We start from the raw sequence: 15,726 nt of genomic DNA, 5'->3' as shown, positions 1-15,726 counted from the left end.
GCCTTTGTGACAAGAAATCGGTATTAGCAAAATACCTCTGCAAGCCAAAACCTTCACTGGTCTCTGTATAGTTTAACCAAGAAAATACAGTACAACTCTGCAAATGTAATACTAAGTCTGGGTTTGGATTAGCTGAGATAAACAGGCAATGTTTGTAAAATTTCAATGGACAGCCATGTGAATGACTGGACTGTCTCTCAGACTAGGGAACAGTAAGGCACACCAGCTGCAAGAGGCAAAATTTTTCCAATGTAATCAGCTGCGGCTTGTTGGACTGCCTTTAGAGAGACGAGCTATGGAGGTTGGCCTGTCATCATGTCCCAGGATAGATGTGAAGTCACCGGAACGGATCAGCAGATCAGAAGAAGTCTACTGCTGGACGTGGCTGTTTCACCTTTTGTGGAAATGGGACTGTACATGCTCGGCAATTGGACAGACACATCCTCGAGCACAACTTACCTCTACCAACCTAAGTCCTAGAACACAAAAAATCCGCCTCTCCCCAGATACCTCAAGCAATTGTTCCATCTTCAGGACACTTATTTTGTTCAGGGTCTAGAATTTGGTGAAACACAATCTAAAACCTTGAAGTATTTCTGCTTTTTTCACGTGCTGTTTTGATGGTTTTCGGCATTAGCTAAAATAAAGGTGAGGTGATGGAACTGTACTCTGTACAAAGGGCTGTTGCTCTTTCTCACCACTGAGATGAAAACCCAGTAACGGATTATTTGCGTTAACAGAGCAGGGCATTCATTCACCTCATTCAGAGACAGCCATGGTACTTCAAAGAAACTGGGTCTCTGCCTTCCAAAGGGGTAAAAGATACTGCCAATTAAAGAAGTTACGCTCAGGATTGCCTTCCTGATTCCGCCTGCCTAGCTTACCAGCAATCAGCCTCTAAAATTTCACATACACTGTGTAGAAACTGCTTCCTTACTGCCATAAGAAAATGGTTGGCGACATCAGTCTTACTCGGTAGCAAGTGCTGTAAGTCATGCACAAGAACTCTGTCACTTTTCTGATAATGATGCCATAAACATGGACTAATATAAACCAAAATTAGAAATGAGCTACGACTTACCTGTCAATATCTATTTGAACAATGCTTTCAGACTGTAATTACTTTATTCTCTTTTTATGATCAATTTTTGTTTTATTATCTAACCATAATACTAGCATAAAACTCAGAAAACACTTTGCATTTGAATTATGTGAACAAGAGTGTTTAAATTCAGTTCAGCACTTTACAAATCAACAAAAATAATGGCCTTTAAAAATACTATTTAGCGTGACAAATGGCAGCAAATCTTAATTTTTATTTCCTGCTCTCAGCAGAAGAGGGTCCCAAGGCCAGTTACACCGATGCAGTAAGCAGCAAGCAGAAGGCTGAAGTGTGGGAGGTGCGTTAAGAGCAGATCTGACTGCCTGGGAATCCGTGTAAGAAACTGGACATACCTTTTCAAGTAAGTAGATACGTAGGTAGTAGGCGCACCCGAATGGGGAGCTTCGTTTCCCTTTGATTCATCCCTCCACGGCTGCCGGGTGTAGGAGCCGCTCCGCACCAGGTTAACAGCTGATTCTCTAAAGCAGGAGAGAGCACAGGGTTTGTTTGGAAAAAACTTTTGGAGTCTGCTTTCAGCTCCTTTATGGTTCCAGAACACAAATAATTCCTTACACCTACATGCACTGCTGCTCACAGGTGAGACAACTCACTGAACCACCTCTTCTGGCCTCACCATCAGTCTGTGTTACTGCCAGCTGGATTACTTAAGAACCACCAGAGGATGTAATGTCTTGCTTAAAGAGGAACAAGATCCTTTTTAGTCAGAAAACTTGCAATTGAAATTTAGATTGTCAATAAAAGTAATTTAACATTAAATAACATCATTTGATATTCTCTCTGCCACCCTCTATCAAACAACATTACATAAATAGACAGATATTGCGACTGCAGGGGAAGTTTTTATTCTCTGAGGTATCCAGGCAATGACAGTAAAGCAATTCAGTACGGCAAATCCTTTGCTATACTTAGCAGCAGAAAACAACAAACAAAATATTTGGCAAAATCTAAAACTATGTGACAAGTTATCAATAAATTACTAGTAGTCCTGTTTATCATAGTAATCTGAAATCAGGGCTCCTTTTCCTAATACACACACGTCCTATTCTTTTCTGGTCTTGGACACGACCTCGAGCTAGTAACACAACACAAATCCATTCCCTTGTCAGCCTGCAATTATTTTTAATTTTTCAATTTGCAATTGCCATGTCCATGCTGATGCCTCTTTCAGACACCTGTGGGTTCTGTGAGGTAAAACTCAGCTGTTTTGAAAGGAAAGAATATCGGGAAAAATCAGTACTACACAGTACATCTGGGCACCATCTGTTCATGCAGGCCAGTTCTCCTCATTCCCTACTTCCCCAAGCAAAGGACACTTAGCAGCAGTCAGCTGGATGTGCCACTCAATCCCAGCCACTGCCAAAACCGCTCCAGCTTATCAGCAGACACAAACTGTCTGCTAAACTCCAAATCACACTGACTGGCTGAGATTAAGCAAGAACGCAGCGGGGAAGTGCCAGCAAAAGATCAGCAAAGAATCTGAAACCGTGCTGAAATTCTCTCAGGGTGGTCATCTGCCGTGACTTCTTCACAACAATTACAGTTCACAATGACTTCTCTGTATGTGCCTTTCTACCGGGACCGTGGAAGTGGCTGGAAATGAGGCTGAGCTCAAATGTTACTCCTCCTAGCACAAACCGTGCAGAACCTGCGTGCAGAGATTAGCTCCTCAACTATATCTTGAGAGACTAGATATTTATCCCATTTATACTGTGATTCCGTCCAGGGGCAACTGCACAGATTCACCGATTTCACTGTGACGGAAACAGGTCCATACACGAGAGAGTTCACAGACTCAAGTGAGTCAAACAGTGACAGCTGTTTGACTGTCAAAGGGACCAAAGGTGACTACTGAGCAAGTGACACAAGTACAAGAGTAGGTGCCAGCTACAAAATGAGGCACCTTGCATATAAAAGAAAAAAAATAGGCATAAATCTAGTTTCCTGGATGGATACCATACGTATGTGAATTCAGGGGGAAGAAACCAGCCTGTTGCCCTGCTCACCTAAATGAAAAGACACGTACCAGAACTTTTATAGATCAGAGAGCGCTCTTGATATTGTGAATTCCTGTGTACTTGCGAATGCTGAGAAAATACATGAAGCATGAATATAGAAAAAAGGTATTCCGGAGGAACTATCGCCAGAACAGAAGTGGAGCGTTAAGTTCAGTCTCACCTGTTTTCTTTTTCTTCTATATCACTCGTACTGCTTAGTCTTCTGGGCGCTATTGTGGCAAGATAGTTCTTGTTGTCTTTATCCTGGTGAAGCAGAACAAGTACTTCAGTTGCATGTCTGTTACACTTCCAGCACGTTCTGTGACAACTAAATTCATGTTCAAATTTCTTCAACTAAGAAAGCATTTTCCTGTCTAAGGACAACTGGTTCAAGGCATTTTCTTGGGCAACACATACCACAGCATAACAGCATCAGTTCTGAAAAGGATTTCCTGAAGAGCACGCTAGTGAATAAAAGCAGCTTCTAACCAGAACTACTTATAAATCATAGGATCATAGAATAGTTTGGGTTGGAAGGGACTTTTCAAGGTCACCTAGTCCAACGCTCTGCAACAAGCAGGGACATCTTCAACTAGATCAGGTTGCTCAGAACCCTGTCCACCCTGCCCTTGAGTGTTTCCAGGGATGAGGCATTTACCCTGGGCAGCAAAGTTACAGCCAGTGACTGTGCGGGATGGGAGTCACGACTACAGCTGGTGGATACAGGAGGAATCCATACAGATGACAGTGAAGGAGAATCACCACTGCAGGATGTGCTACTGTCTGGCTTAGATATTTTCTGGTCAAGAATGGGCTGTGCCAGACCGGCAGTCCTTGTTCACTGGCAGCCCACTCCAAACGGAGCAGGATTTAGGCCAAAGGGGCATCAAACTTCAGTTCTGCAAGGACAACTGATAGGGTAGGAATAATTTTCAAAAGAAAAAAAGAAGAGAGAATGAGAGAGGCCTAAGTTTGTTATGGATACAAAACCCAGCAATAACTCAAAACAAAAGGGAAAGGGTCTTAAACTTGTAAGGCAAAGTCTGCTCAAACATCTTTGCTGAAAGCCAAACCTTTTCTTTGTTGTCTAATAACGCAGATATCCGAGGACTTGATGAAGAACGATAGATAGAAGTCTTATCTCTCTGCCCCTCACGAGTAGCAGCGACTTCACTCAACATGTTGTGACTGCCTGTCTTCCGTAGTCCCAGCCGCCACGATGAAGGTGACTCATCCTTCTGCTCGTCTGCCTTGCTGAGCCAACTGAACTGGAGAAGAGAAAAAGAGACATTTGGAAGAAGTAAGAGCACCGCAAGGCACAATCTAAGTTCTGAAAACGTTTCAACAAGCCCAAATTTTTGCTGGGCTACACTTGTAAACGTAGTATGGTGTCACTTTGATTTCCTGCTTAGCTTTAATTACACGACATAGCTCAAGGTGAACTCACGGGGATGCAAACTGCTGAGGTGCCCTCATCCCCAAGGACAGATGACAAAAGAAGTCTTGTGTCATTGTGCAGCTCCCTTTGCCTACACAATGCCCTCCAGCTTTGCAAAAAGAATATAAGGAACAACGAAGCTTTTATTAGCACCTGTTTAAGGAGGGAGAACTATTCAAAAAAAGGCAGAAACCCAAAAAAAAGTAATTGACTCCTTTGGGACTAGCCACAAATAAAACCCTTACACAGATCACACTGGACAGAGGCCAGGAGAAGCCATTAAGAGTCAGCAGTGTGCCCAAACTGCCAGGAAGGCCAACCGTATCCTGGGGTGCATCAAGCACGGCATTGCCAGCCCTGTCTAGGGAAGGGATTGTCCCACCCTGCGCTGGGGCGGCCTCACCTCGAGTACTGCGTGCAGTTTTGGACACCACAGTACAAAAAGGACATAAAACTATTGGAGAGTGCCCAAAGGAGGGCAACAAAGATGGTGAAGGTTCTAGAGGGGAAGATGTATGAGGAGAGGCTGAAGTCCCTTGGTTTGTTCAGCCTAGAGAAGAGGAGACTGAGGGCAGACCTCATTGCAGCCTACAGCTTCCTCACGAGGGGAGCGAAGGGGCAGGCGCTGATCTCCTCCCTCTGGTGAGCAGTGATAGAACCCGAGGGAACGGCACAAAGCTGCGATGGGGGAGGTTTAGGTTGGATATCAGGAAAAGGTTCTTCACCGAGAGGGTGGTTGGGCACTGGAACAGGCTCCCCAAGGAAGTGGTCACAGCACCGAGCTTGACTGAGTTCAAGAAGCATCCGAACAATGCTCTCAGTCATATGCTCTGATTTGGCTGGTCCTGTATGGAGCCAGGAGCTGGACTCGATGATCCCTATGGGTCCCTTCCAACTCAGGATATTCTGTGAAGATCATCACGGAGCTGGAGCGCACAACACGTAAAGGGAGAGACTGAGGAAATCTGGCTTGTTCAGCATGGAAAAGGGAAGTCAAAGAAAGGATTTAATTGCTTTACTACTTGGGGGGGAGTTCACAGAGGATATGGAACCAGACTTCTCAACAGCCTACAGCAAAAGGAAAAGGAGGAACAGACACAAGTTTGAACATGGGAAATCCCAAATGACATGAAGGAAGACATACCTCCTGGTAGGAGCGATGCTGCGCTGGGACAGGGAGCAAGAGAGTGGGACATCTCCATCCTCAGAGACTTTTCAATACTCAGCTGAGCTCAAGTACTTCAGAGCAACATGGCATAGGCTTGAAGCTGGCCCTGCTTCGAGCAAGAGGTTGGACTACACGCTTGCAGAGGCCTGTTCCAGCTTAAGCCTTTCTACAGTCAGGTAACTGCATGTTCTATGCACGCTACAGAACGGACCTTAGTGCTTTTTGTTACATGACGCACTTCTGACAAGCATATGTTATTCCTCAAGTATACAACTGCTTAAATGTACAACTTTAGTTACACTTACAAAAAAGATGCCTACTGCCATTCAGGAATGGAGCCTGGGCACCACCAGAGAGAATTCTACAAAGACAGGGGCTCAACACCAAGTTGTATAGGAAATAAAGCAAACAAAACATTAGGAATGATTGGAAAAGAATAGAATATGAAACACAACACCACTACGCCTCTGTGTTACTGCAGGGTACGATGACACCTTTGCTATCACGCACAGCTCGGCTCCACAGCTCAAAAGCAGCATAGAAGAAGGTGAGGAGGAGATTCAGAGAAAAGCAACAAGAACAAGTAGAGCAAGACAGCTTTTGTGTGAAGAGTTACTCAGTGTATCAGGAGTCTCCAGGCTGAGATATGACCAAGAGACACAAAACCCTCAGTGGCACACAGAAGGGTGAATAAGGATCAATTATTCCTTGTTCCTTCCCCTAAAGGAAGTAGGGGCAGCAAACAAAACCAGCCTCTGGCAGGCTTAAAGAAACAGGCGTGGGAAGCTCTGTACAATATGTAATGAAGCTGAAGAACCCTTTGCCACTGGACATTATAGGATCCCAAACATCATGAGCACTCAAAAAGCGACCACGTAAATTCATAGAGAAAAAGTCTAACTGGGGGTACTGAATACAAAAAATAGCACAGGTTCAGCCAGTCCCTGAAATGCAAATCGCTAGAAAGCGGAGAGCAGTCCAGCTAGATTCTGTCTTCCCTAGTATCTTCTGATGGTCACTGTCAAGGGCAGGATTCTGGGTAGACAAGGCTTTTGGTCAAAGCTGATACAAGCATTATTATACCATATTCTACATAACACAAAACATCCGACACTATCCAGAATAAATGAAGCTACTGGGGATCTCTGCCCTCTAACTCATTGAATCAAGACTGCAAAGGTAAAACTATCACTGCAGTATTTTAGCAGTGTTTCTTAGCTAATGTTATTTTAATGCAGATGCACAGAGTTAATCACTGTACTCCACTAATCCTAACACTTCCAGTCTACTGAGCTCTAACACTTTAATGTAGTTTTGACACTTTCCTCAGAGAAAGCTCAAATCCACAGTAAAAGCTGCCTTCTGTAATTTCTGAACACAGGAACAGCAAATACTAATAACTCCACAAATGGAGGGCAACACAAGCACTCATATAAAACCCAATATGACAAAGAGAGTTACAGAAGAATCAAACATGTAAGAAGAGGTAAAGTAGCTGATCTTGAGTGATTGAGCTCAAATTAATAACAGCTTTGCACATAGATCCTCTTCTATACCCTAACAGCCTTATTCTGGGTTAAACAGCTCAAGTAAGTGAGAACAATACTCTGCAGCTGGGAAAAGGTGAAGTGCTCACACTTTCCGGTATCCTTCTACCTTTAATACTTCCCCTGCCAAGTCAGCCCGAGTTGAACAATGCCCAGAGGAGCTCTATTTCATTTGATCTGGACGAGAAATTAGACTGAGCAGCACGTCAAAAATAAAAAAACCCATGTTAAGCAAGAAACGTGTTCCCTCTAACATCTACCTAGTGCTTCAGACCTTTGCAAAGTGCCTGCATTGTATAGCTGTCTTCTGTATTCTGGTGCAAAAAGAAACCAGAAGCCTAAGACACCAGTCCTCAGCAGAACACAGGGTCTCCTGGTGCCATCTAGCTGAGTGACGTGAGAGCTGGAGAATTCAGATAAGATTTCAGTAACTCTACTTCACCTTTAAAAAGCTTACATAGCCTAGTTATCTAGTCAGATGCAAACTTCATCCTCTGGCCGTAACATCATGCCAGTGAACCAATGGAGTTTGGCAAGTCGGAGGCACTTTAGATGATGATGCCAAATTCACTGCTGATACATCAGCAGGAACCAGCTTTGGTGAAAGATCTCCTGCTGGTAAGAGATTGGCACCGACTATCTCAGAGCTGACAGCGACACAAAGCACTTGCGGTACTCAGGGTCTCTCCTGTCAACAGTGCAATTTGCTTCAGAGGGTAAGAGATTCAAGAGGAACCTTATCGTACAAACATTCTCCTCTGTGCCAGTCCTACGCTGTTGTTAACACGGCATCTTTATCAAAATTGCATACTATCATGCTTTCCTAAATTCACATCTTACAACTCCTCTGAAAATCAGTTTCAGAGCACCCATTTCCCAGAAGAACCTACTGCTTTCAAGCTCTGCTGGAGTCCCCATTGATTCCAAATTCACTTACTCTTCTGGTAGATGCAGTGAAGGAGTTGGGCTCGGGTGGTGGTATTTGCTCAGTGATGCTAGGCCTGGTTTCATGGCTGGAGTGGTTGGCAAAGGGCTCTTCCTTCCTTTCTACAATTTTAAACAAGAAGAGAAACCAAGTGTTTCAGTATTGCACTTCCAAGGCCCTTCTTTACAAGCACAGTGTGCGCTAACTTGAGTTCAGAGTTGCTGTGACCTTGGTATGCCTTAAATTGTAAAGATGATGTCAGTGCCAAGGCTAACCAGGGCTTTCAGCAAGGAGGCTCTCTACTTACTAAAAAAAATGGAGACATTTGCCAGGCAAAGCTTTTGAACTTCACCCCCACAGACAAGCAAAATCTTTGCAGAAAGCACCTTATGGAAAACAAACAGATTTTTTTATTCACAACTTTGTTTCCTCTCAGGGACTGTTCTTCCCTTGTAACACTCAGGAAGAAAGGCAGAACGTGCCGTTCCTGCTATCGTACAGGAGGACGCATCAGAGCACACGTCCCGAGTGGCCCTGGTGGTGGATTTCAGTGCATGGTTCTGCTGCAGTTGCTTATGTCGGCGAGCAGAATTTCTGGTCTTCTACAGCAAAACCATTTTTTTCTACACAAAGCTAGGACTGATTCCCAACAAAAAAAATCTTTAACAGGACTCAAAGCAAGCTAAGGCAACACGAGCACAGCTCACAGCTGGCTCCCTGCTTGTTAGACAAGTACAATCCTCCAGTACTATTTTTTTTTTTTTAAATATATGCCCCATGCTTGACATAAGAACATCCACCAGAGACTACCAGGGGAGAGTAAGCAGAAACTATGTCTCATGTAATAGGTCCAATTGACCGGAGTGCACAGGGCTCTACGACAGACTATTTACCAAACACAGCCGCATGCAAGGTGCCTGAGAAATGATGCACCTACACCAACGAAACAACGTTCTCCTCTTGCAGCTATGAGTGCCTCACAGAGTCATGGTTTTGAAAAAACAAAGTCATTTTAAGTGTAACCACCCAAACAGCACCAGCAAATGAGGTACGTGCAGTGAACAAAGACTTTCTATTACATATAAAAAGTGGTTTGGTACGGAGCATCTGCGAGGACGGCACCTTGGAGCATGAAGATCAGTCTTTCTGAAACAAATGTTCTCACTCCTAGAATACAGGATTCAAAGGACACGGAAAACAGAAAAGAGCAAGCCAAGAGAAACATTTACAAACAACAGGCAGTTAGCAGGACTAACAGATCCAGAATTAGAGACAAAGATGCACCTCCCCTAGGAAGGTGTGCATGATATTGAAGTCTCAGCCACCTTTCCCTCGCTTTGTGTTTTCTCAGAACTTCCAAAGTCACCTAAACAGAGCGTTGCATTTCCTGAGCCTAACGCGCAGGTGCGTTCCCCATCCAAACAGCTCTTTTAGGAAGGGGCAGCAGGTTACCCATTGCTCCTTGCAGCCCTGACTCGGCATTCAGCAGGCTGTGGAAATCCACGCAGACAAAAAAAATTACATGCTTGCCATTTGCCGATTTCTTGAGGATAAAGCCTGTAAAACACACGAGAATCCTCGACATTGCAGGAAGGGGAGAAGAGACCTGGCCAGAGAGCCAGCAGGCTTTACAGGCTGGGCTAGACGGTGACTGGGAGCCCGTTCGGGAACTCTGTAGTACACGGGTCAACTTTTAAGGTCAAGCCTAATTATAAGGGCACAAGCTTAAGTGGTAATGACAGGTTGGCAAGAACTCTAACCGTGAGCAATGTGACCAAAAGGAGAAGGACAGGCAAAAGGACTTTGTACCGGCAGCGTGAGACTGCACGACCACAGGCATCGTTGTCCACAGGGGAGGATCCCACATTTTATTTTACTAAAATTTCAGCAGTAAACATCATGAAATCCAATCAAGGCAAACAGGTCAGGATTAGCTCAATCTCCCCAACACAAATTTGGTGAGACTGAAAATTTAGTTCTCGAATTTGGCATAAATGTCATTTTTTTTAAGGGTTTTTTGGGGACTTTCTTTTTTTGTTTTGGTTTGGTTTTTTAAACATTGAAAGTTTCCCTGGCCTGCTTTAATTCACAATAATTACCTATCATAATAGCTACCAGCACAGATAACGACCATGGAATTTTATACTGATCTTTCTCTTTTTTATATACAACCCAATGCCAAATTGTTAATTGTCCTCAAGATGAATAAAATGACATTACTGCAATTAGCTTCTTTTGTTTGAAGAACACATATTTCTTACAGATCGTAAGAAACGTGGTATTCCCTGAAGCACTCCAACAATTTCACTGCTCACCTCTTGAAATTTCTTCTCCTCCCACAGTCTCTGCAAATTCCACAAATTTATCACAACCTGAGAGCCTTCAAAACATACCTCAAAATAAATTTCTGTATTATACTGCCAGCTTCTACTTTGTCCTGCCTTATGCTCAGTTACCAAAGGAGTTTTGGGTTTTTTTAATTTAAAAAGATCACTCATAACAATATTTTGGCTTTTTTTTTCCCCTTCATCTGGACTTTGAACACTTTAGGACAACAGTCATCTTCTATCTGTCCAGGACTCCTTAGACTTACAAAATAATGTGAATATTAAATCTCAGAAGAAAATTAAGAGTAACAAGGAAATAATTTCCATGTTTTCAAAACCATGTCTCCTATATCCATCCAAGCATTTAAAATGTCTAGCAGATAATAAAGCATAATTGTTCTTACGATTGTGTTTGAAACTAGTAATACTGTGACATTTAGAATTTTCTATGAAAAGCTATTTTCATCCCTACTTCTCTTTGGAGTCCTCCTATTCCATGTGGGCTGATGTTGTTATCTCCTGAACCCTGAGTTCCGAAAACGCACGCCCCATTCACAACAACCGACGACTATGTCTACATCCAACTGGCCAATTCCATGTTCATTTTATTAGAGATTTGAGAAGTTTACAAGGTAAGGTTTCAATTCCGATTGAAATTTCTCAAAGGAGCTAATAACTTCTCTCGGAAAGGAGTGCACAGGTAACAAAGCCTGAAGCTTGATGCTTAATCATTACTTGAATGCTTTTTGTCTTCAATTTGTTTTAGCTTTAGTGGTTCGAAATAGATTAGTATAACGGGCTTGGCTCAGTGAATTAATTCAATAAAAAGACACAAAATGTAATGCTGAGTGCTGCAGCACTTTCCTTGCTGTTCCCAAATCAGTTAAACACCACGTGGCTCTACTTCTTATAGCTATATGTACGTTAGAGGTCAAGTTCCTACCATGTTCACAAGAACTGGCCCATAGCTATACGGGGCTGCTGTCTAGTAAAACCCTGATTCATCGAGCAAATAAATGTGACTTCTACTGCATGCCTGTTTCTACCACTGACTTCTCCACTACATTTGCTTGATTTAAAAGCCAAAACATTATTTCAGCGTGATACTGTCATACCCAAACAGCTTCTGTAACTACCAGCTCTGCAAAGACCAGCCAGGATTCTCAACACTTCTCATGCTGCGATAAACATCGTAATTGATACAACTGGAATGCAGGTGACAATTTTAATGGCACAAGAAGCAGGATAAAACTTCAAAATACACTTCTCTGTAAGGACTTATTTATTAGTATATTGGGATATAGGCCAAGTAAGCTGATGTTAAAAGTAGTTTAACCATTTAACACATCATAGCCCAAGATCCATCTCTCTCTGCAGAAAAATTAAGTACAGGTAAGTCTTGGCTTACTGTAAAATTAAGTAGCTTTATTTAAACTTTCTGTGCTGCACATACATGCTGTTTAAACTAATTAAGGAAGCCTTAGAATTTATGGAAAAAGAATGAGACTGATACATAGGAAGTAGGATGGCAGCAATATGCTATAATGTAAAGGCTAACATGACTCGATGTACTTAATCCTTATTTTCCACTATGTTCTGCAATTATTATACGTGTCAGAAAAAAGTTCCTCATCTCCACAATTACACAGAACAGCTTCAGCCTTTCGTTTCATTTCTCTGATCCAAACACAACAGGCTATTACCTTCCTACATCTTCAATTGCATTTCTACCATCTTGCAGTAACTGACGTGTTCATCCTGGCCAACGAGAAAAAAACCTACTGTTTAAGAACAACCTGCGAACAATGTGTTACCTTAAATTCAAGTGAGCTGGAAGTAGAAATTAAAATACTATCTGCAGCTTTTTTTTTTTTTTTTTTTTTAAAAACTTATGCTGACTTGGGATTCAGCATTTAGATCAGATTTTTCAGTGCACTATGTACAGAGTTCTCCATATTCTATACATACACACTGGAAGTAAGACTTTCAGGATGTCTTTAACAACTAAGCAAAAAGAAAAAAGCAGTTCTCAAACTGCTCCCCTAAAATTGCTAGGCTAATTATTAAATTGAGACTGTACTAAGTCTTACCTGACTCCTTTTCAGCATCTGATTCTGAAACTTCATCTTCTTCAGCTTCTTCCTCTTCTTCAGAACTAGAACTGCTAGAGTCCTTGTTCTCTTCCTCCATTTCCATGGACTTCAGCGTGTCTTCCTCATAAAGAATCTTCTCCTTGCTGCAAGATACAGAAATTAAGGACTACCAGGTGAGCGAGTTATTTCTGAGTTCTACTTCTGAGGAACACATAGACATGATTTGCTACATATAGAACAAGCAAAAGGACAAAATCCATCTACAGACTCAACGTCCCAGCACTTCCAGCGCTGCCCATTTGACTGGATTCCAATGCCAGTCTCACATTTCCTAAATTTGCAAGCATTTCTCGGTCCAAAAAAATGTGGTGTCACTTTTCCTAGTGCAACACAACCCATCAGCTGGGCTGTACGACTCCGTGCAACTGCAAAGATGCAGTTCTCAGCCCAAAATTGATCATTGGCAAGAGCAGAAGCTGGGGAACCAAGCACTGGCCCAACTCCCTATTGTACCATTCAGTGGGTTGGTTAGGAAACAGCTAAAATTGTATTTAAGAGAGCTCAAATTTAAAAGAAACCATGAAATGAACATGAACAGCAGTAAACTATTTTAAACCAGCTGAGGCCAGCTGACTGCTAACAGATGAAGCTGGCCTCCCATTACACTCTGCACAGCTTCTTTTCAACGAAGAGAAAAGAAACGTACTTGGTGAAGAGTCCGCTTTGAGGCTTGCCGTTCATGTCGGCTTCAATTAGCTTATTCCTCGTCTCCTTCTCACTTCGCAACTGTCAAAAAGTCCAAGTAGGTTGGAGAAAGAATGAAAAGAGACATCTTAACAAGCCACCTCAGCACAATCTGATAATTACCACAGCATAAGGTCATCCCAACCTCATTAGATGAAAAATACTGTGGATTTGTTTAACAAGCCAATTCAACAGATGCCCATCTACAAGAGCACTGGATGTCTTGGACTAGACCTCCATAAGAGCACAGCTACACACTCAGCACGTCCTTAGACTCAAGCTGGAATTTAATAAAACCTTCACAGAAGTCCGCAGCAGTCCCTGCTGAGATCCAGAGTCAAATCCTGACTTCCACCATACTGCCCTGCATCTGCCCATGCAGACACAGTGCTGGAGGTCTGTCCACGTGCGTTTGTACGCCCATGAAATCAGGCTGGACTCAAATCTGCTGCTTCTGTAGCTATTATTTACTTGCTCTGAGAGGAAAGCATTCAAATAGGCCCTGTACAGGCAACCGACAGATCTCCCACGAGGATGGGTCACCTCGCAAATCTCTCAAATGCCAGCCAAAGTCATCGCACAACAATACCTGTGATCAGGGCAACAACTGACATGCTTTGCCCAGAGAGCAGCAGTATTAATTTTGTCACCGCTGATGGACAAAACAGTAACCAAAAATATTTGTTTCAGTACTTTCTAGAAGCACAGACACAGCTGAGGTAGAAAAAGGGATGGCAATTGGAGGCTCACTTCTAAGGCTGCCTCTTTGGGTCATGTCTAGCCTAATTGTTCTTTCTCTTTTGATAGCAGCTGACACCAGGCACAAGAAGCAAAAGCTCTGCAAATTCTGAATGTAGGAAAAGCTACATGGAGTCCAGTGAAGAGCCAGTATTTGGGGTACACCATGTTGTTAAATAGAACAAGCTGCTGGAGCGCAGCAAAGGGAAGGGCAGGAAACAGCCTGCTCCACTCACAGGTAATTCAGAGATTGGGAAAAAAAAATCCAAACCCAAATCATGTGAATTGCTTCCAGCAAACAAAATCCCCTCTTCTCTCCCATAACAGCAGCAATTTTTTTTAGCAAGGACGGTGCATTGTTCTGCTACAAGCTTTAGATTTTTAAAAAAAATCTGATTTGAGAGCCATTTGGAAAGTGAAATAATGTACTCAGAGGAATGTCATGGAACTGCCTATTTCATCCTTCACAAATGTGCATTTTCTATTCTAAGTGATAAAAATGGCACATGATAAAGACACATGATAAAATGGCATTTCTATTAAAAAAAAAATCATATCCACTAAAAAAAAAGTGTGATAAAATCTGGATTCTTCTCTTCTTCCTAGTTCTACTATAGCTTGCTACACTAATTTAATACATGGAGAAGGCCTTCATATAAGTGCTACTATACAGAGAACAAGAGGGGTTGCTAGCCCCTGTGAAGCAGGCCTAAAAATTGGCTAGCACCCATCCAAAACAATTCTTGTCATTGCTTTTTCTTCTGAGGAGTGCAGTTATCTGCAGCATCCTGGGGTAGTGAGATAGGAGGAAATCCAAAATACAACACTGATAGTATTTATCAACACCTCATTTAGGGAGAAGCTGATTAATTTTTAAAAAGTTTCTGTGAATGCTACGGATGCTATTTAAGGATGACAGCAGCTGTGTTATGATCAGAGCCTGAGTTCTCCCACCCACATTGTCAGTTCCTCAAAATACTTTACTGGGTTTTATCAGCAGTGCTCTCATTATGTCTGTTTCTGAATCTCATGTTTTAAATGATACTTACTGATTTTTTTTTTTTTTTTTTTTTTAAAGAAGGTTGGTTTGTTTTTTGGAAGCACCCAAATGAGGTAATTGAATAGATGATATGAAATAGGAAAAAATGCAATCCAAAACCAACTTTCTGGCTTGACGACCGGCTTTCCTTTGAGCAAGATATATTTTTGCTTTCCTTTTTTATGCCAACTTTCTGCTTATAACCCCTTCCAATATCTCTATGGCATTATGAAATGGCAGTTCAATATGGTTTATTATGGTTAATATCACCAATTGTTTTAGTCCAGAATTCCCTGAAGTTTAGAATTTCTCCTCGCTCAATCAAAAGTCTCCCTATTGTAAGAAAAGCAGACATGGTAACATCTCTTTCTCAACACTGACAGCATATTTCCTTGGATGCAAACACAAAGTTGACTTGAGTAATCACTCATTAAGAAAAGCGCAGTTTGATGCCAGAGAGCTTGCCAGCTAACAAAAACAACTGCAGAATTATAACAATTCCAAATGTGAACTATACATTCCTTACCAGTTTATGTAACTCTGCATGTCAGCACACTACTGACCTTCTTGATGCAGTCATCCAGTGTTCT

General features: G+C 42.3%; 1 protein-coding gene across 8 annotated transcripts in view; it reads right to left on the bottom strand.

Moving 5' to 3' along the window:
* PPP1R12B (protein phosphatase 1 regulatory subunit 12B) overlaps positions 1-15,726 on the bottom strand; it is a 125,616-nt gene that overhangs the window by 66,425 nt on the left and 43,465 nt on the right. For all 8 annotated transcript variants that reach the window (XM_075776198.1, XM_075776197.1, XM_075776203.1 and 5 more), the window contains 6 exons: positions 13,322-13,401; positions 12,613-12,758; positions 8,208-8,317; positions 4,191-4,385; positions 3,299-3,381; positions 1,456-1,581 (listed from right to left, as the gene is read on the bottom strand). In XM_075776198.1, the coding sequence (XP_075632313.1) occupies positions 1,456-1,581; positions 3,299-3,381; positions 4,191-4,385; positions 8,208-8,317; positions 12,613-12,758; positions 13,322-13,401 (740 nt within the window). The remainder of the gene's footprint in view (positions 1-1,455; positions 1,582-3,298; positions 3,382-4,190; positions 4,386-8,207; positions 8,318-12,612; positions 12,759-13,321; positions 13,402-15,726) is intronic.

The sequence above is a fragment of the Balearica regulorum genome, chromosome 25 (assembly GCF_011004875.1).
Source record: "Balearica regulorum gibbericeps isolate bBalReg1 chromosome 25, bBalReg1.pri, whole genome shotgun sequence".
In the NCBI taxonomy this organism is placed as follows: domain Eukaryota; kingdom Metazoa; phylum Chordata; class Aves; order Gruiformes; family Gruidae; genus Balearica; species Balearica regulorum.
This window is presented reverse-complemented; position numbering and strand designations above follow the sequence as displayed.